We start from the raw sequence: 22,205 nt of genomic DNA, 5'->3' as shown, positions 1-22,205 counted from the left end.
GTTTTTCGTAATTTTGTTACAACAAGTTTTACCAGTACGAAAACGTTTTCGAAAGATAATCGATGTTTTGAAACACCATCTATTCATTGGATGCAAGATAAATGAGCTTCTGCTTTAATTCGTCTGCTAGAATGGCTACCAATCCTTTCTAATTACAGACCAATTACTGAAACTAGGTTTCAGAGTGTCTAAAGATACGCTTATTTTGTTGAGAAACTTTAATGAACACTGTTGAGTACTTATATACGTTATTGGATTCTATGCTGGCTGGCTTCAGTTCTCTCTCTCTCTCTCTCTCTCTCTCTCTCTCTCTCTCTCTCACTCACTCACATTGCTTGTAAATCAGTAAATCGTCCACTTTCTCTGTTGAAGGCATATTCTTACCAACGCTTTAATTTCTGTCGTACCCACTGCCGAGTCCACATGAATGCATAACTTTACGTATTTATAAACCAGATAACTTGGAGGTGAATGTTATTGTTTTGGAAATTTGGGGTAAGATCGTATGGGACCAAACTGCTGAGGTCATCAGTCTCTAAGCTTACACACTACTTAATCTGACTTTAACTAACTTACGCTAAGGACACGCACGCACGCGCGCGCACCCGAACCTCCGATGGGAGGAGGCTCGTGGACCGTGACAAGGCGCCTGAGACCAATCGGCTACCCCTCACAGCATTGTTTTGAACGTATCTTCACCTCGCGTGATGTGAATCGAACGATCATGAAAGTTAATATGCAGTTCTTTTAGTCTTCGATACAGCTTATAACGTCACATTTGCACGAAGTGTTAGGAATTGTAGTTTACCCATAGAATCCGATTTAGGCCAAGATGCTTGGGTTCCGGAGGAGTACAGGAATGTGAGGACAGTATTGATCGTAAGATTTATCTTAAATCTACGTTCATAGCATTTATATAGATTTACTGAAAGCTTTTGATGATGTTATCTGGACCAAACTCCTCAAAACCCTGATGGTAACAGGAATAAAATACGGGCACAAATAGCCTGCAGATATGAAGAGTCGAAAGACATGAAACGGAAGCAGTTACTGACAAGGGGGTGAGACAGTGTTCTAGCCTATCGCCGATATTATTTTAACTGTACGCTGAACACGCAGTAAGGAAAACAAGGGTAAATTTGTTCAGGGAGAAGAAATCTGAACTTTCAAGGTTGTCAAGGAGACGACAAAGGACTTGGGATAGCAGTTGAATGGAATATATAGCGTCTTGAAAAGAGGTTATACATTAACATAAAAACAATAAAGCAAGAGTAATGGAATGTAGTCGAATTAAGTAAAGAAATAACACACCAAAAGGAAGTGAGTAGTTTCGCTATTTGGATAGAAAAGTAACTGATGTTGGCCGAAGTAGAGAGGATATAAAAGTGTAGACAGGTAATAGGAAAACATTTCTGAAAAAGAAAATCAAATTAAGCTGCAACTTCTACAGTTTTACCGAGGTAATCCTGCGCCCCTGAGAAGATTTGTCAAAACTACGTCACCCCACACCCCCACCTCCTGTAAAATTACGTTTCTGCAATTTCTTCTACACAGATTTTTATAATTTTGTATGTACATTTATTAAAGATGAATCATTATTCCAGAAATTATTGAAATTGATGAAATGTACTGTACGTAACAATTTAAAAATATCATTGCAGTGAACAAATAGAAAACATGTAAACGTTCCTAGAAAGTCGATAACCTGTTCTTTGTGGCAGTACCTAACATTGATTTTAGTTCGATGCATAATAAAACATATTTGATTTGCTCTTCATGAGTTATTAAAGCTGCATGAATTGATTGTAAATTAAAGTATAAGGGCTGTCATTAAGAACGGAGAAAATATTCCATTTCAGAAATTGCTTATTTATTACAGTTTTACTTTGCAGTTTCATGTTTGGAACGGAGTACTCATTGACAGTGTCACTGAAGTCACGTATCGCAGCTGTGTCGTATTGTGCATACAAGATAGCAAAAGTGGACAATTTGTTTTCACTCACACTACACCTTAAGTAATCTTTAATTTAGCCTTTGTTTTTCGTCTGTTTGCTGAAGCTAAGTTTACAAGCTGCTTCAGTAACTGCGGCTGTCATAAATATTATCAAAGCTATTTCACTGTTTGGATGTTGTTGTTGTGGTCTTCAGTCCTGAGACTGGTTTGATGCAGCTCTCCATGCTACTCTATCCTGTGCAAGCCTCTTCATCTCCCAGTACCTACCGCAACCTACATCCTTCTGAATCTGCTTAGTGTATTCGTCTCTTGGTCTCCCTCTACGATTTTTACCCTCCACACTGCCCTCCAATACTAAATTTGTGATCCCTTGATGCCTCAGAACATGTCCTACCAACCGATCCCTTCTTCTAGTCAAGTTGTGCCACAAACTTCTCTTCTCCCCAATCCTATTCAATACTTCCTCATTAGTTACGTGATCTACCCATCTAATCTTCAGCATTCTTCTGTAGCACCACATTTCGAAAGCTTCTATTCTCTTCTTGTCCAAACTATATGCATGTCTTAATCCATACTTAAAAACAACTTCATAATATCCAAATGGGAAGCTGCGTCAGTGCTCTTCATAAGCTCTTTCACTTGAAATTTCAAACTAGCTATTTCGTCACCTAGCTGCGATCTATGGATAGTTCTGCACGACTTGGCACCAAAACCATCTGCACATTTTTCGAGATGAGATACAGAGCTTCTACTTACGGTGTTTTCTGATAGGAAATCGTAATCAGATGAAAAGATGTGGGTCCTGCGTTCTATTTCAGTTGCTATTTTGTCAAATACTTTGAAGCACTCTACTTCAAACAGTCTCGTTACTGCCCTTAATGGCCAGAACTCGACTGAAATAGGAAGCCTTCGGTGAAACAGCATATTTGCTTCTGCATCCACTCGCCGACTTGTGAGGCCTTACAATACCGCGGCGAAGTAGCAGCAGGAATGCTATTATTGAACATGAGGGGACTGTGCAGACTGTAACCGTGTGAAACGAGAGCATTACCACACAAACACTGTCTATGAAAGAGGCCTGTAGGGTAATAGTTGTTTCTGTATGCTGCAACTTACATGAAATGACACTGACAGCAGCGTACCATAAGAGTCGCGGACCGAGCGAAAACCTTCTCGTAAGCGGAAGAGGAAGGAGAACTCAAGTACCTATTTCGGTTACTTCTTAAATAGTTTTTTTTTCTTTTTTTTCCGGTCAGTTTTAGCGCTCCCCCTGCGCCAGCGCCCTCAATCACCCCATGCCCACAGCCCTGATGAGTTTAGTGTTACCAGTCACAATTTATTTTATTCTAATTATGCATTCATAGATTTAAACCTCTATCATCAAGTAGATTTACTTGAGTTATGCCTGTGGTATGTGTAAAACTTTGGGATAATGTGCGGCTCTGTTTACTAGCAGAAAGCAAAAACACAACACTATTTTGCTACAAAGCAGAAAGTTTGTGGAAAAATAGCCATATGAGTGGTCACAGAAAAGTGAACTTATGACATCATAGTATAAGTTGAACAGTGGGGCAGAACGACTGCATCCCAGCGTTATGCCCATACTTTACATAGTCGGCGCTTTTTCTAATTTCACCACTCCTTTTAAAGTGTCTTAATTATACTTTAATGTTGCCTCTATTATCAAGAGCCACATTAGAACTGGCTTACCTTTCCAAAAGCAATACTGATCATCATCTGTCAGTTATGAAGAATGGAAAAAAGTCCAACATCACGTTGGAAATGTGTTGAGTTTGGTGAATCTTTCATTACAACTACTATTTTACTAGTTGTACTAACGTTTCCATGCAGGATGTGTAGACAGTGAAGGTGTAATGCACCCCAATCCACCAGCAACTGGACAATATCATGAAATTTAAGAGAACTATTGACAGTCACCGAGTCAGTATCAGAGAGGTAGTTCATAATGTTGTCGCATCAGGTCATACTAAGCAGTTTTTATTTTATTTTAGTCATTTATTGTTGCACGTTTTAGCCTTGAAAAACAAGGCATTTCGAAATTATCGAATTTTGATCAAAAGCAATTCCAAATGAGCAGTTTTAAGGAATTTCTGAAGCTTACAGTGTCCAGACAAATTTTAACTGATGTCAAGAGATGGATATTTGACGTTGATACTGAACCCCAATCATTGAAACAGAACATTTTTTCCCAAAACCCAAGACTGCAAACAGTTTTTCAAGTTCAGTTGAATGTGAGGTTGATTTCAATAGCATGTGCACCAACAGATTGTGTATTCAAAAAGAAATACAAAGTTGAAATTTTGTACAGTGAGCACAAAGCAATACAGTGAGAACTCTCAACTTTATGCTGAAACAATTTATGTTTTTTACTGTATGGCAGTGTACGTCTTCCGTAACTGGCTGCCATCTTTGTGATACCTCACGTCAGTATTCACCAGACGTTAGTCCCCTTATAGCTTCTAAAGCTAAAATAAAGCTTATAATGAATAATGTTTATTACAGTCAAAGACTTCTGTAAAATATTTTAGTGGCTAAACAGTTCTTAACTTTCCGCTCATGATTAATAAACCATGAACAATTCTTGGCTCAACACTACATCAGAAAATCTAGAGTCAATATTTGTGTGAGGCACCTACTAATATAACTTCATAATATTCGTGGGTTTGAAATGAACCGTGAAAAGATGGCATTTCGTCATCATTGGCGAAAGATAGAACTACTGAAGAAGCAAGATACTATATTACGAATTAAGTTTTGCAAGAGTTTCAAACATTGGTAAAAACTCCAGTAGGTGATTGGTAGGCAGTAGCAAATCAGAAAGCTATTACCTATTCCACTTTAATATGTGTGATGGGGAGTACTTTGAAGGGGTTAACGTAGATATTTTCAATTAAAAGTTTTTTGAGAAAAACAAAACTGATACAGGTTTTTTTTACCTGGCAGTAACGTGTTAACTTTTAGCATACGGATGACAAGCCTGGTGGACTTCCATCATTTCTGGATGGACATAATTAATCAAGCTGTGTTATAGGTTCCATTGAAACACCCAATACTCATATCTTGGAGTTTGTCCCGACCATCCTTTTTAGATGAAAATCACATATCGGATTTCTGTACTTCAGAGAAATGTTAGCAGATTTAACACTAAGTGAAGAAGTTTTTCATTCAGACTTTGTTTCACTCTTGCTCAATAGATGCATTTTATACATTGTGTATAATTGGTAGAAATTGTAAAATCATTAAAATCATTCAGTCTTATGATGGCAGTGTTTCATCTAATGTATGATATATGTTTTGAACAATATGGACTAGTTCCGTAATGAGCAGATTACAATCACGAACTGTCAAATCTTTTCTAGTTTCTCCAGTTTCTCCTAATCGTTTAAAAATGCTTATCAAAGAGACAAGTATGGATATGGTCCTAGAATACTCTTTAGTGTACGCATTATGTTTAATATTCCACAGTATTGTGGCATAAGCTACTGGCAATTCATTTAAAAATGCATTTTTGCAAAGTGAAGTACACGTAAAATGACAAATTTTGCTTTATCCACATTTTTATTACATTATTCGTTTATTGTTTGTTTCAGTATTCCAACATACGAATTGGACCTGTTGTAAAGAAAGACGTAATGAAAGCGTCGACCATGCTGGAACATGAGAGCCAGTGAGTATACATGACTACAGAAATATGAATCCTTTGCCTTCACTCTTCATTGTATTTGCTTAAAAGCAGAATGACAATGTAATGCAAGAGCAATCTAATTCTATTTAGGTATGCTACAATTTTGGCTTTTGATGTGAAAGTCGAGCGAGATGCCCAAGAGCTAGCAGATACCTTAGGTGTGAAAATATTTCAAGCTGATATTATATATCACCTCTTTGACAAGTTCATGGCATATCGAGAAGAACTACGACAAAGGAAGAGAGAGGAATTTAAGCATATTGCAGTGTTTCCTTGCAAGTTGAAGGTGTTACCTCAGGTAATGTTATTTAGTGCTTTATGCAAATGTTTTTGATGCATACATATCTTAGTAAGTGTTTATACTAGAACTAAAATTTGAAAGTTGTCATGTATTTAATGCGGAACAGCAGCGCAATTCTAGTTTTGAAACTGCAAAGAAGAAAGTTATTATAAGTAGAGTCAAGTCTTTATCTTCAATAAAATAATTTTGGGTAGTAGGCTGTGTCATTATAAAATACTAAAGCAACCAAAGTGCTGACATTTCTACTGAATTTGTAGCAGTCCTCTTTAGGGCGGGTACCTGCTGGATGCTAGCGAATGTGTTCCTCTATATACTGTTGATTTCAGTTATCTGTCCGCAGCTCGTGGTCATGCGGATAGCGTTCTCGCTTCCCCCGCCTGGGTTCCCGGGTTCAATTTCCGGCGGGGTCAGGGATTTTCTCTGCCTCGTGATGACTGGGTGTTGTGTGATGTCCTTAGGTTAGTTAGGTTTAAGTAGTTCTAAGTTCTAGGGGACTGATGACCATAGATGTTAAGTCCCATAGTGCTCAGAGCCGCCTCCTCAGTTATCTGATGGCTACCAACTTAACATATTTGGGATGTCATTGGACAGTTTTAAGAGAAGTTGCTGAAGAGGGGGATGGCTGTACTGTAGGCTATTGTCTCTGCTGCATTGGTAGGTGATTGGAAGGCAACTCCAGTAGGTGATTGGTAGGCAGTAGCAAATCAGAAAGCTATTACGTATGCCACTTTAATATGTGAAAGATAAGTTATCAATTACAAAAAAATTCATTTGATTTTAGCAATAGCAGTCAATATTAAAGGATTGCAGGAATTGCCTTAGTTTAATAACATTGAACCACAGCTAAATTGACTGCAGTTCCCCTTTGCAAAATGCGTTCCGTAGCATTCAATATATTTCCATAACACACTAAGATTAAAATAAAACAGTTATGACCATTGTGTTAATAATTCTGTTACAGTCGTGTTTGAAAAAGTTAGTTACTACTTTGAAACAAGCAGAATATTTGCAGCCAGACTCTGATAATCACCGTATTCAGAATTAAGTATTGAGCAGGCTCTGCCCAGTAGTTGAAGAGCCTCACATAAGATTTAGTAGCGAAATGTTGTACACGAGGAGTATGAATCCCTGCTGCATCCTACAATATTTTCTCCGAGAGTGTCTACACATCTGAACTTCAAAGTCTAGAGTCTGTCTAATGCCAATTGTATTGTTTGCAATTTTCATTTTGCCCTGTTTTCCTGTGCTGAAAGATATTCGCACTTCACAAGACTGTTAGTTTGTAAAACAGTTCCTATATATTCTTGAGCAATGTTTAGTTCACTGATATGTGAAAATCCTGTTCCTGTTAGGTCTTATAAGTTTTCTTTTTCAGGCTAGCAACAGGCCTTGGATTGGTTCTTCCATTCGCTTTCATTAAGACTACTGAAGCATCATTATCTCCTCTTTCTCTGCTTCCAGCTACCCTGCCCCTGTTTGCACAGACAAAATTTTGACAAAAAGAAGTGCTTTATCATAAATTCCCTCGCACTGAGATGTCTTCACTCTGCAAAGCTGAAGATGTGAAAGCATCAGCAGAACAACAGAAGTGTGCGGTACCCTTCAAAGGATAGGGGAATTCTAGGCATATGCCAATTCCTAGTTTCCTGCACTATACTTCCATTAAGGATGATGATGATTCAGAGCCTTTTGTGGCCATCCAGATTTAGGATTTTCATGGTTTTGCTTAAAGCAAATACTTGAATGATTCCATGGAATGGACGCAGTCAATATCTATCTCCAATCAATACTTGTGTGCCATCTTTTATAGCCTTGCTATTGGCTTGATGTTAAACTGTACTCTTCGTTACCTCTTCCTGCAAATTTGAGGTATTTGAGATGATCCAGTGGAAGTGTATTTTAATTTGGTTTATAATCCTTACCTTGCCTCTGGTGCTTTTGATACATCTAAAAAAAATTTCATGCTTCTAAACGTCTAATTGACAAAATGTTTCTGAAAAACACATAAGCAGGGTTCCAGACATAAGACTTCAATTAGGATTGGGTTCATGTACTCTCCTAGTGTCTTGTTCTCTCCAAGAAATGTTCAACTTCTGGATTATTAAGAAATCCTGTGCAATAACAATGCACTTTTATGAGCATTTTTAGCAAAAAATGGTATGCACTGTGTTTCATTGCAGGTGACTGTTCTTTGCAGTTACACTCTACCCTCTCTGCACAATCATTAACATAACATTCCACATTTTATGTTACTTGCAAAAGCAAAATTTTAGAATCTTGTGATATTTTGTGGCAGAACATGGATAAGCCTATGTACTGTATTAAGGAAAGCAGTGGATCTTTAATAGAACTCTGACACTCTCCGATTCACAGCACCCAAGGAAAATTTAAATCTGTTCCCATCTGTTGACACTAGTTGAAAACCTACTGCCTTGTGTTTGCCAAATGTGTAGTGAACAGTTTGGAGGTTGTTCCCTGATTGTATAAAAATCATGCTTAATCAACAATTTTGTATTGTCCACACAATTGAATACTTCTGTTAAATCAAAGAATATAGAATAATGGGAAAAATTGCATCAGAAAAAATTAATTAAAGTAAAGTAATGAAATTTGTCTAGGTAACACATCTTAGTACTTAAATGTGGAATGCAATCATGCGAACATGCATGCATTGTGTTCTACAGGTGCCAGACTTCAGTTTGTGGGATGGAGTTCCATGGCCTATTACACTTGACCGATCAAAGCTGGGACGGTTAATGCTGTTTGTGGATGATGCTGTAGTAGTTGTCCGATGATGTCTCATGTGTTTTATTGGAGATAGACGTGGCGATTGAGTAGGCAAAGTAACATGTAGACACACTGTAGAGCATATTGGGTTACATCAGTGGTATGTGGGCAAGTGTTAGCCTGTTGGAAAACACGCCCTGGACTGCTGTTCGTGAATGGCAGCACAACAGATTCAGTCACCAGATTGATGTACAAGTCTGCAGTCAGGTGCATGGGATAAACAAAACAGTGCTCCTTGCTGTCGTACAAAATTGCACCTCAGACCATAACTCCAGGTGAAGATCCAGTGCGTCTAGCACATGGGCAGTTCAGTTGCAGGCCCTCAACTGGCCTCTTTCTAACCAACGCAGGGCCACTGCTAGCACCGAGGCAGAACCAGCTTCCATCATAAAATGCAACCTCCACCCTGCCGTCCAATGAAGGCACCTCTGAAGTGGCAAATGGCAGTGGTTTTTGATCAGTGGAATGCACACTACAAGGCATCTGGCTCGGAGCTGTCATTGAAATAATTGATTTGTGACAGTTGACTGTGTCACTGTGGTGCCAACTGCTGCTCAAATTACTGCTGAAGTTGCAGTACAATGTGCCAAAGCCATACACTGAACAAGACGCTCTCCACAGTGCCAACTGGCTGTCCGGAGCCTGGTCTTCTTGTGACCGTACTTTCTCGTCACCACCACCAGCAATCGTGCCGACTGGTTACATTCCAGCCAAGTTCTATTGCAATATTGCAGAAGGAACATTCATTTTCTCATAGCTCAATTAATGGTGTTAATGTTGCCTTAAAGGCATTCTTGACTAAAATCATCTCACCACATCCAATATCAAAAGTAATTAAAACTTAAGATTTTATGTATTTAAAGGAAACCTGATTTGTATCCTCATAGTGATGCTAACAGCACCACTCTTTTGTGACTGGCACAGAATTTGAATGGATGTCATCCTTTAGAGCTAGAAACATGCCTACAATTTATGTTGCACAATTCCTCCTTGGTGTCACAATTTTTTCTTTGGTCAGTGTATACACCACCACTGATTAATCAGTTTGTTCTGCAATTCCTTCATACACAAAAGAATAAATTGCATTTTATGTTTATAATCTCTTCCTAAACTCAAACTGCAAATCTGATATCAAATTGTGTGTACTGGGTTGTAATAAGATATAAATCTAATTAGTACTAATGTATGATACTAATATTATACATCACATTCTCAGATATCTTGGAAAGTACTGATAACAAGGGATTTGGCTCATGATTGTTAACATTATCCTTATCTCCCTTTCTGTAAAGTGGTTTCACTTCAGAGTATTTAAATTTATTTGTTTCACTTGAAAGACGCTTAACGCAGTGATGGAATACAGCATTAAGCATGCTTCATTGGCCTTCATAAGTGTACTCGATATTTCACCACGTACATATAATTCCTTACTCTTCAATGAATTAGATTCAGTTTCTTCCTTGCTTGGATTTAAAAATTCTGAATAATTTGATGCAGCTTGCCAACTGTTGTCACTACCAGCTTCATTCTGCCTAAGAAGTGCTGTAACATGTTTAGCATCCACTTTCTCTTCTAGTACTTCATGCAGAACAAACTACATGGTGAGTCGTGCTTTGGTAGCTCAGTTGGTAGAACACTTGCCCGCGAAAGGCAAAGGTCCCGAGTTCGAGTCTCGGTCGGGCACACAGTTTTAATCTGCCAGGAAGTTTCATATCAGCGCACACTCCGCTGCAGAGTGAAAATCTCATTCTGAATACATGGTTTTAATTTTTTTCTGATAGCTACCATTATTTACAGTATTGTCTGTAGCAAAATTTTGTGACTGAGCTGTCACTGTCCTTCATACTTATATACTGTTTTGGTTTCTTACTGCATGATATTAGAATGTCATTAGTTATTCAGATTGATTGCCTATTAGTACTGCTGCTCTGCTTTCAATTTTTTTTAATGGAAAAGAACTGTCAGTGAAAGAGATAAAGGTGCATAGAAACATATTTGTTGTTTAGACAGTTCATAATGTAAATATTGTCAGAGTATGCCCATCAAAATTGGTTTTGAATTTCTGCATTGGAAGAGCACCCATAGCTCTAAATCTGTCTTTACTACTTTGTGATATTTCTATGAATCAATTCCTTTGTATGTTAACATTTTCTAATTATGATCCAACAGTCTGTCCATCAGCTACTGAAAAATCTATGAGTATTTTGAATATGTTTGTACTACTGTTTCCATGTAGTCTAGTTGGAAATGCCACTGACTCTCTTGTTGCAATTACATGAAAATCATCACTTAAGATAAATTTCATGCCTTTCTTACAAACTGAATATAAACTATTTCTTCCTGTAAGATCAGCAGTATCAGAAATGAGGTTATGAAACAATGACATAGTTATCTAGATGTTAGTAACTGTAGATACATATTTTGTATTCTTTTTTGGTTACTCTAGTACTACTGATAGGCTTTTGTTTCCTGGTACATGTAATCAGTGTATATGCTAGAAGATATAAGTCCAATTTGTGGAACATCTGTGCTAAGTTTCCTGTTCCTCGAGAATACTTCTGATTATATCTTGATATAATGTAGGTCTTGAATTTATTGTTTCATCTCTACAAATTATGTTGAACTTTTGTTTTTATTTTTACAGTATATATTCAACTCTCGCGATCCTATTGTGATGGGTGTGATGGTTGAAGCAGGAATTGTCAAAGAAGGAACTCCTATATGTGTACCAAGTAAAGATGTAAGTAGCATACTATGTACTTAACATCTGAAATTGTAGACATGAATAACTTATAGTGTGGTGAAAGTTGAAGTTTTTATGTTTCTGTTGATATATATTGCTTTGATGAACTGATCTAGAGAGAATTTTTCATACTTGTGGTAATTTTATGAACAATGACCAGATTTTATGACAGAAGAGGTAAGTGTGTTATTTCCACCTAGACCTTAAAACTTTACTCAAAAATAATGTTGTTTCATTTTTTATGTTCCCTTAGGGATGAGTATTTAAGTGACACCGTTTGTCAAAGAATGCAAACCTTTACATCTCAGGTAATGTTTCTCTGTATTGAAAACATCACAAACATGTCTTTTAGTCGTCTGGATTAGGTTAATATGCACAACACGGCAAAAAGTAAAAGCACCAAGAAGATGTTGTCTGACGTCAATGTTGCTTCATAGACATACACACCATTGGCGTGTCTGTAAATGGTGAGAGTTAAAATTCTCTGTGAGCACTAGAAGACATGCCAGAGTGCAGTAGTGTTGTTACCAGGCCAGGTATTTAGTGATCGCTATGAAGAACACAGAGTTGTGACATACTAATGTGAGGGGACAGCATCAGCAACGGACAGAGTTTGAAAGAGATCTCATTGTGGCTCTTCATTGGGCTGCCTGGTCAAATAGTGCAATATTAACATTTGTGGGTCATTCAGATGTGACAGTGGCTTGATGTTGGACTACAGGTGAATATGAGGACAGATATCCATTGCCAAGGTTCCAGTCAACCATGTCTGACCACCACAATGAAGGATCACTATATTGTTCACCAAGCACATCTGTATCTTTTTTCCGAAACAAGTAATGGACGCTCTGCAAAATTCTGTTTTGTCCTACACCATTGGTCAGAGACTGGCAGGAACTGGACTAGGGAATTAGTATCCCATTATTATCCCAGATGACCATTGTCAGCAGGTAAGGTGGCGACCGGGGGAGAAGTTCAGTTCTTCCAATTTTTGGAGGGGCACAGCAGTGGTAATGTGGTTTGGAGAGCCTCAGATGTGACTTTTGGTCATAGCTGATAGTGACTGAGAGAATTCTGGTGGCAGAGTGATACGTCATCAACATACTATGTCCTCAAGTGTTACATCCTGTGCTGCCATTTTTCAACAGGACAGTGCTCACCCACACACTGCGCATATATATATATAGAGACACACACACACACACACACACACACACACACACACACACACACACACACACACACACACAAACATACACACAAAATTCAAGCTTTCGCAACAAACTGTTGCCTCATCAGAAAAGAGGGAAGGAGAGGGAAAGACGAAAGGATGTGGGTTTTAGGGGAGAGGGTAAGGAGTCATTCCAATCCCGGTACCCCAAGGTAAGTCTTTCCGCTCCCAGGATTGGAATGACTCCTTACCCTCTCCCCTAAAACCCACGTCCTTTCGTCGTTCCCTCTCCTTCCCTCTTTTCTGATGAGGCAACAGTTTGTTGCGAAAGTTTGAATTTTGTGTGTATGTTTGTGTGTGTATCGACCTGCCAGCACTTTCGTTCGGTAAGTCACATCATCTTTGTTTTTAGATATATTTTTCCCACGTGGAATGTTTCCCTCTATTATATATATATGTGAACTGTGAGGTGCGCCCTTGGCCAGTGAGATCCCTATATCTGTCCCTGATAGAACATGTGATGTCTTTGATGTTAACTGTATCCCAGTGCTGGTATTGAGCATATGAAGGACCAGTTACAACAGTTGTGCACAAGCTTTCTTCAGAAGAGGATGTAAGGAATTAATGACACACTTCCCATCTCTATCAGTGGATGCATCCAACCCAGAGGGGATGCCAAATCGTATAGACAGTGTGGCTCATATGACAAGTTATTTGTCAATTTGACTTGATTCTGTGATTGCTGTCAATATTGCATTCCCTGCCAACCTGTGAGGCTCCGTTTTGTTTGCCACTCCTCTGCTGTGTACTTCATGTTTCTTCGCATGCAGTGTAAATTGAGAACTTAAAATATGAGAGAACTACATAAAAAACTAAAGAGAAATTGCAAAGAATTTAGTAGGGTATCTCTTACTAATGATAGTCACAAGAATTGAGTGATGATGAAATGTTTTTCATCCATACTGGGTTGTAAATCAATGTAAATCAATGTTTCTGTATCAGGTGACTTCTTATTATCCAACACAAACTGATAAATAAGTAAATGTCTACATTGGCATGAGTAATTGCTGTCAGATTTAATTACCGATTGTTAACAAACATGTCAGATAAGTAAAATTGGAATGTTATTGCTGTTTTTAAATCCTATGCATGCTTCAAAAATGGTGGAGAATCTGTTCAGGATATTGATATTACTGAAAGACTTAACAAACAAGAAATCTCATTCTGACTTATGAACCAGTAATTATTTTTGAAGGAGTGATGTATACAGTAGATGAATACAGATACTGTCTAGAGAAAATTAGTCTCAACTACATGCATTATTGTGTGAAGTAATGTGGAGTGATGTAACAAATGTAGGGTGTACATAAAGTCCGGGAACACATTCAATTATTTATTGCACAAGAACCAAACATTATACAGATATCATACATACGTCATTTTGAGGAGAAACTCTGAAAGTTATTTTTTCCACGTATGCCGTCACAGCGTAGTTTGGTAATTTGCTAATAGCGCTAGTCGCAAACATGGCGAGTTCAGGTGCAGAGCAAGCTTTCTGTGTGTTGGAGTTCCCCGATCACGAGATTTCACTTTTTTCTGTGGGGACACATTAAAGATCTGGTGTATGTAACACCTCTACCACGTAATGTAGCAGAGCTCCAGGAGAGAATACGGGAAGAGACTGCCACATTCGACGATGCCATACTGGGACAGGTACTGACGTCTGCCGGGTCACTCATGGTTTGCATATCGAATGTTTGTGAAAAACACTTTCGGGGTTTGTCTTCAAAATGCAGTAGGTATGACATCTGTACAATGTTTATTTCTTGTGCAATAAATAATTGAAAGTGTTCCCAGACTTTACGTACAACCTGTAGTTTCAAATATGTATACACATTTATTTATATCTTTTCACTGTATTGGATTTTGAACATACAGTAAGTTGTTGTTGAGACATGAATATGTTACAATGTTGAAGATAAAAATCACTAGATGAAGGAAGTGCTTGAAATATTACTTCCATAATCACTCACTCTTTCTATCAGCAACCAATAATTGTTTATTAATAGATTAACAATAGTAAAAATCCTAGAAGATAGCAAATGATGATGTGGTACAGTGCTATCAGTATACTTAACAGGTCATATTTAATGAACTCTGTCATCTACTGTGTTGATTTGATTTTAGTGAAGGGTCTCACAAACTTTCACACTACAGTAAAGTGTAATATCAGGCTGTTTACATCTTCATCTCTTGCAGATTGTTAGCATGCAATATATGAAGATAACAAATGTATTGAAACTTCCTGACAGATTAAAACTGTGTCCATACCAGGACTTAATTCTAAAATCTCATCTATCATGGGCAGTGCTGTTATCAACTGAACTACACAGGCAAAATTCATAACCTGCCATTACAGCTTCAGTGTTGCCTTTAATACTTTTGGATTTGTACCCTTTATGGAACACAGATTTATGCTTCCAGACATTTCCAAAACAGCACACACATACTACTGCACAGTTTTATGCAGGATGTAAATATTTGGATAATAGATATACAGCTTCCTGTCCAGACAATTTATTGCAAAGGGACAAACTAGGGAAGAAATTCAGGTAAAGCTTCATTGTAAACAAGAAGGATAAAAACAGTAACACAAATATAGAAGAGACTTTAAACAGACACTACAAAATGATAATGGGTGACTTTGATGTGGAAGTAGGTCAGAAACAAGGTAATTCTTCTTCAGCAGGAAAATTTTGATTCACTACCAGAATAGACGGAGTCAATTAAATTTGCTGAGAACTTCAAAATGTCTCTCTTCCAGAAGAAAAATAATAAGAAATTACTCGATAAATACAAATGGAACAAAAAATAGAGTGAGAGTATTGTATAAGACAATAAAGAAGTTGTATGGGACGTATTCATCAGCATCACAGTCACCACCACCACCACCACCACCACAAGGTCACAGCTTCAGTTTTTTGATTGCTGATAATGAGCCTCTTCCAATACAGCTCTCCTCATGGATGCTTTCCAAAGGAGGCCACTTCTTGACTATGTTGATCCTTCTACACCTTGGCTGTACGAAAGGTTTTCAAACTTGAAGGAACTTTCTGAGGTATCCTGATATCTTCTGTCTGTTTCACATGATCACACCATTTTAATATAGGTTGGGGGAGTTTCCCCAGTACATAATGTTTTACGCCTGCATCTGTTCTGCTCAGTTACTCCTCACCTTATCCTTTTTACTTTACTTCAGTATGAATCTAAAAAAGCTTAATTTCAGTGACTTGAATTTCTCTCTCTCTCTCTCTCTCTCTCTCTCTCTCTCTCTCTCTCTCTCTCTCTCTCTCTCTCTCCCCCCCCCCCCCCTCCCCCCCCCTCTCCCCCACCCCGTCCACCTCCCTCTCTCCCGCCCTCTCCTCCCCCTATCCCTCTCTGCAGGTACACAGGTCTCCAGTGAATAGATCAAGATAGGACTATAATGGGTGCTGAGGATGGCTGGTTTTATCTCATGTGACATCTGGTTCTCCCAAAGGAGAGTTGTAAAACTGGGCAGCTTAATGAGTACTGTTAGAACTTCTCTTCAAGTTAAGTTTTTACAGTCTATCACACTGCCCAAATATAGGAAATGTTACTCATTCTCCAGGGGTGTTCCATTCAACTGTAACTTTGGCTGTTCTTACCATCTGATTATGTTCGTGGCCACTATCTTTGATTCACTTTCTTTGACACCAGACTCATCAAAAATATTGTTGCATGTATTCAGTTTTTCTTGGACTTTATTTGTCTCTCCCCCAACTCATATCATCATCATCATCATCATCATCATCATCAGTGAACACAGTTTCTTTTAGTGCAGGTCAATACTGCTCCTTCATCATTTTCATGATATCTTCTATCACAGTTATGAAGGGCAGTGGAGACAAGGCATATTTTGTCTTGAACCAAGCACTTCGTCATTTCGTACTCGAACACAACTGACACATCTTCTGTAGAGCATCTTTACTTTCTCAGTTAGTGCCTTGGGTCCATTTCTTCTCTCTAGACCTTCCCAGATGTGGGATTTTGATACAAGGCTTTTTCTGTGCCTAGGAAGACTTGGGTGATGCTTTTATCCTTTTCCACATTTTCTTGTGCACTGTTGTTATTGCAGAGATCACTTAAATTGCACTGTTGTTTTTCATAAACACACATTGTTCTTCTTCTGCGATGTAATTCGCAAAATTCATTTTGAATTTCAAGTAAACATAGACACAATAGCCAAGCAGAAGCTTATGATTGCCAAGAATGAGCAAATAGCGTTAGATACAGATCAAGGCCGAATTACAGATACGAAAGAAAACCTCGAATATCTTGAGAATTTGTGTGGTAACATCTGTAGTAAAGTCAATGATGATACCTTAATCCTAGACGAATTGGAAGCTTCTATCTCCCAAATCCCAGTAGTACTCTTCTCAGAAGACGAACAAGTTGGGAAAAAAGAAAAAGAAAGAAAGAAAGAAAAACTGCTCCCAATAGGTATGACCTCTCAGTTGATATTTTAGAACTGAGTGATGAGAACTCTGCAAAGCATTTAGCTAAAACATTCTCAAGTTGTTGTTCACAGTGGAAAATTACTAAGAGATTGGAATAAAGCCAAAATTATCCTAATACACAAGAAAGGTAGTACCAAAGACCTAGGGAACTATCACTCTATCAGCCTTCTATCAATGCCAAATGAAGTTTCTGCTAGTATTTTGAGTACCAGATTGAGCACCACACTTGTCATGTCACAACCCACTGAGCAAACTGTGTTCCACAGGGGTTTGGTGCAGTTGATCATATCTTTGCTCTATGGGAAACAAGTAATAGAATAAATGTGCACCATCTGCCTCTTTGCCTTGCCTTAATATCTTTTGAGAAGGCATTTGGTCTGATAAGTCACCCACCTGCGTTCGAGGATCTGAGAGGACGAGGAATAGAACAGAGATACAGTATTATAATATGGACAAAAGTCCACTGTGTTTGTGAGTGTTGTTGAAGAACCCAGTGAATTTCCCACTGAAAAGTGTGTAAAACGAGGTGACTATATACCCAAAATTACGTTCACCAGTCCTAGAAAAAGTAGTGTCTAAATTTAATTGGAAAAGAAAGGAAATCCAAGTTCTGAGAAAGAGATTAAAGAACCTGAGATTTGCTGCTGATATTATTGTATTAGCAAATAATTTAGAAGATATTTAAATATTGGTTAGTGAACTTGCATTAGTCTTCTGTGAAGTTGGTCTAAAATTTGACTATGCTTAAATGAAGATCGTGATGAATGACTGGACATAGGAGGGAAATACATTTGTTGGAAGTATTCAGCTGCAAAGGATCACAGAGTATCTTTCTAGATCAGCTTTTAAATCTCAAAGGATACCTAAAACCAGAAATATTTTGACATATTAAATTAGGCTGAGAATATTATGAAAGATACTCTTCAGTTTTGAAGTCTGAGATATTGGCCAAGCTGAAGAAAATAATTTTTGACCAGTGTATACTGCCAGTAATAACTTATGGCTGTGAGGCATAGACAGTAAATGAATTCATTGTTAGAAAGCTAATTATAACCCAAAGAGGAATGGAAATGTTGATGTTGGGCTACAAAAAGAAAGACAGGAAGAAAGCAGTTGGTACCAGATTAGCAACAAAGGCCAGTGATATAATGGCAAGAGTGAATACCATGAAATGGCAGTTGGCAGGTTGTGTCGCTCGAAGAAAAGATGGCAGGCGTCAAAACAAGCCAAATTTAGCAAAAAAGTTGAAAAGTAAGACCACCAGATGCTTGAGAAAGTTGGTCATTCCACTCTAAATTTGCTCCAGACATATACTTCAGGATAATTCTTAGTTGTGGCTAATCACCAATTGTATGATCAAACTATATGGATTATTTCTACCCATTTAGTTACATTACTTTTTGTATCTGGATAAAGCAGAGAGCATCTTTTGGAAAGTTGTCTGCTAATGTTTTTCAGTAGTAATCATCTTCCAAAGCATGTTCCCTTATATATTTAAAACACATTAGTTTTGATCTGCAGTAGCCTATCTGTGGACACAGCTACCAACAATTGGTTGTAGGTAACTCTGCTTAACAGATACCATTTGTAACCAATAATTTTCAGTTTGTTGGTTATGCACATCTCTAGTATTCAACAGTTTTGCATTTTCTTAACCACAGTTATTGTATAATGTTTTTGTTTTTTAACTATGTTATTTGAAGAAACATTCCTGTGAAAAAGGATTTTCTATTTCACAAAAGCTGTCCAAAATGTGTAGCTAAAACTTTTGTAAGCAGGCTAACTGGAGGGGCTAACAACCGCTCTTTACAATTAACAAAATGTTCTGGGCTATTACGGCATGGTTGAATGGATCTCAGCTTAAAACTCGACATTTTGTCCCCATCTGTGGAGATCATTTTCAAGGGAGATCATAGCTCTGTTGAAATTCCGATTCACACCATGGCTCGCTACTGACTACAGAAAAATTCCTCTTCCATGAGGTTCCACACAGTGGCATGACATCGTGTTTTGAATCTATGAACATAATTGGCCATTGTCAACTGCCGTCGTGAAATAGGAAGGAGGAGTGTGTGAAATTGAATGAAATTTGGATTCCGGTGCTGAAGAAGATGTGTACCATGGGATGATAGAAACAGTGGATGACGGCAGTTGACAAGGACCAATTGCTCTCATGTATTCAAAACATGTGGCATCTAAAGCTACCACCCCCTTGAAATGTCCTCCGCAGACAAGGATGAAATGTCGGGTTTAAGGTGAAATGCATTTGACTATGCCATAACAGCCTGGAACATTTTATTAATTTTGACATTTCGAGCTGCAAACGTTTACATTTTACAATCACTCTTTAACATCCAGCCTAGGTATCTGTTGTTGTCTGACAAACAGTCCACTTCATACTGTGTTCAGTGTGTTAGTTGCTTCCAGGACTTGTTTTAACCATATCTATAATTTCTCAAATAGTAATAGCAAATCAGAGAATGGGCTGAAATGATTGGGGGCTGAAGCTAAACGGGAAATTAAGTTGCAAATTTATGCGTAATTGTGTTCTTTTGTCAAAAAAGGCTGTGATTCAAGTGATGTTTCTAAAGCATAAGTCATTTGTCCACAAGAAATAGTGAATTCATCATAAATGTATAAGAATAAAGACTTATGAAACTTCCTGGCAGATTAAAACTGTGTGCCGGACTGAGATTCGAGCTCATTCTGGAATAAAGATTTAATTGAATGAGACAAAAAGATGCTCTTTTTGCTTACAGCTCCAGGTATTAGCTATGTGGTCTGTTTTCTTTCCACAATTTCTTCAGTGTAATTCTGAGAAAGCCCGTAGATTGCTACCTGTGGACCATTTTTACAAAGCACTCGTTGTTTTGGGTTTCAATTAAATTTCAGAGAAACTGGGCCATGTTAGATGCCTAACTGAAGAACTCAGGAAAAATTATGTATGGTACGCATCGGTGTAATGTTTGGAAGCATGACAGAAATCTCTTCTTAAATTTAAATAGGGCCAGAATTACAATTATTTTCTTTAAGCGACTGAAGTTTTCCCCTCTAGAAAACAGGTTCCAATCTGACAACTCTCCCAATTTATGCAGGAGGCTCCCAATTCTCTGGCCTCTAGATTATTTCGTCGTTTCTCCAGAGTTTTAGCTAATTGAAGCCTAAGACATCTATGTTGAAAACCTGCCATTTCAGCTTTTTGCCCCCACAGTGGTCAGAAAGTCTTTACTCATTAGCTATATTTAAGCAGTATAATATATATAGCGAAGTTTACAGAAACGAGGAAATCACACACAACCTGTACACCGATTGTAATTTTTCCTCTTCCTCCTGCATTTTGTGGAATGTATACTCGTATTGCACAATGTTGTGCTCTATTTGGACTTGTTCGTTTGTTGTGATTGTGCTTGGGCAGGTGAAGTAATTTATTATTCAGCATTTTTGTAAACAATTTATATCTTTAGAGTGGATGGTTGTAAGTGTTATTTTACCTGACTCCCTGAAAGACTTTGTATTTAAAAAAAAAAAAAAAAAACCTCCCCAACCTAATACTGATTACCTGTGTGGTACACTACATATAAGGTGTATGGCATCATCGTTCTCAGTATTTTAGTATCTTCATTTTTATTTTTATAGCCATTTTATAGCTTTGTGAAGTCATATGGAAAGACACACATTGGTTGCCTTGGAATTACACTGCAAACGAGCAGCAGTTTTTTATCATTTGTACCTCCTGATTTTTAAAATTGTATCTTCTGATTTTTATTTTTTGAAAGTTGGCAGGTATTAGTTTCAAATTCATCACATCATATGTTGACTATTGAATTCATTGAAATACTTTTTCATTGATTATCAAAGCATCAGTTATCAGAATATGGTGTGATTATAATTAAAATGCTTGTACTCACTGAGGTCAAATGTGGACTGTGATTATCATATGGCAGTGAAACGTGGTAGATATACTAATGGGTTAATGCAGAATTAATTTGCATTGGGAAAAAAATTGGTTTCAGTTTTGGCCACCAGGTCTAAATCTAATGGTGTGCATTATTTGAATTATGCTATGACATCCACACCATCGTTTTACAAGCCATAACATGAGTGTACAGTATATGGCTACTGAGAATAGAGACTGTGTGTTGTTAGTGAAACGGTATTATGTGAACAGCAGATATTTCAGTGTTGCCTTGACAAAGTGTCGGCCCTGACCACGGTTACGAGCGGTTTTCACTTGCTGTGTTAAGAGAGAAGTAATTTAGACTGTAATTAATCATTTTTGCTGTATATTCTATAATATTTATGTGCGTTAGTGTCAGATAGACGTGAAAAATTGAAGGTTTCAGTTTTTATTTGCGTCTGAATAAGATAAGCGAAGTTTTTGTTTAGGACAGTTTCGCGTGTACGCAAACATTTGTTTACATTCTTAACTGACATTAAATACACGGGATTATCAATTAAGTCAGTGCACAATACTCGGTATTTACATTTATTAGTGTCATTTAGACTTGGTACATTTAAGGTAGTAGTTTCTATAGTTTTGTTAGGTCATTTTCACGTGCGTGTAAACACTTGTTTACATTATAAATATGAGGGATAATCAGTAGGTGTAGCTTACTGTAGGTTACTGTTTAATTTGTTGTTAATTTTCACTAGATAGCCCCTAGCAGTTTACTGTAGGTCACTGTTTTGTTCTTTAGTATTCACTAGATAGCCACTAGCAGGAAAATAAGCACCAAATCTAGCTTCTACCATACATTTTTATTGTTTTTCATTGTTGATTGTCTTTTCTGCCAACTAGACTGTAGCTGTTAACCTTGTGTGACAGTAGGTTGCCTTAAGTTTCTTATAGTAAATTAGTTATTAGCTAGATGGATAGTGACTGTGTCTGTTGTGTGCGGATGCAGGAGGAGTTGGCCACAGTCCAAACACAGCTGGAAGCTTTGTTGGCCACAGTCAACAAGCTCCAGAGTGCCATCTTGAGGTGCGGTTGGGATGCGGTGCCTGG

The 22,205-nt window shown here is 37.8% G+C and overlaps 1 protein-coding gene across 3 annotated transcripts in view; it reads left to right on the top strand.

Annotated features, from left to right (window-relative positions):
• LOC126475336 (eukaryotic translation initiation factor 5B) overlaps positions 1 to 22,205 on the top strand; it is a 425,184-nt gene that overhangs the window by 302,822 nt on the left and 100,157 nt on the right. For all 3 annotated transcript variants that reach the window (XM_050103135.1, XM_050103136.1, XM_050103134.1), the window contains exons 17-19: positions 5,566 to 5,642; positions 5,751 to 5,958; positions 11,393 to 11,488. In XM_050103135.1, the coding sequence (XP_049959092.1) occupies positions 5,566 to 5,642; positions 5,751 to 5,958; positions 11,393 to 11,488 (381 nt within the window). The remainder of the gene's footprint in view (positions 1 to 5,565; positions 5,643 to 5,750; positions 5,959 to 11,392; positions 11,489 to 22,205) is intronic.

Source organism: Schistocerca serialis, chromosome 4, assembly GCF_023864345.2.
Source record: "Schistocerca serialis cubense isolate TAMUIC-IGC-003099 chromosome 4, iqSchSeri2.2, whole genome shotgun sequence".
In the NCBI taxonomy this organism is placed as follows: Eukaryota; Metazoa; Arthropoda; class Insecta; order Orthoptera; family Acrididae; genus Schistocerca; species Schistocerca serialis.
The sequence above is the reverse complement of the archived record's forward strand: the minus strand, read 5'-3'. Positions and strand labels throughout refer to the sequence as shown.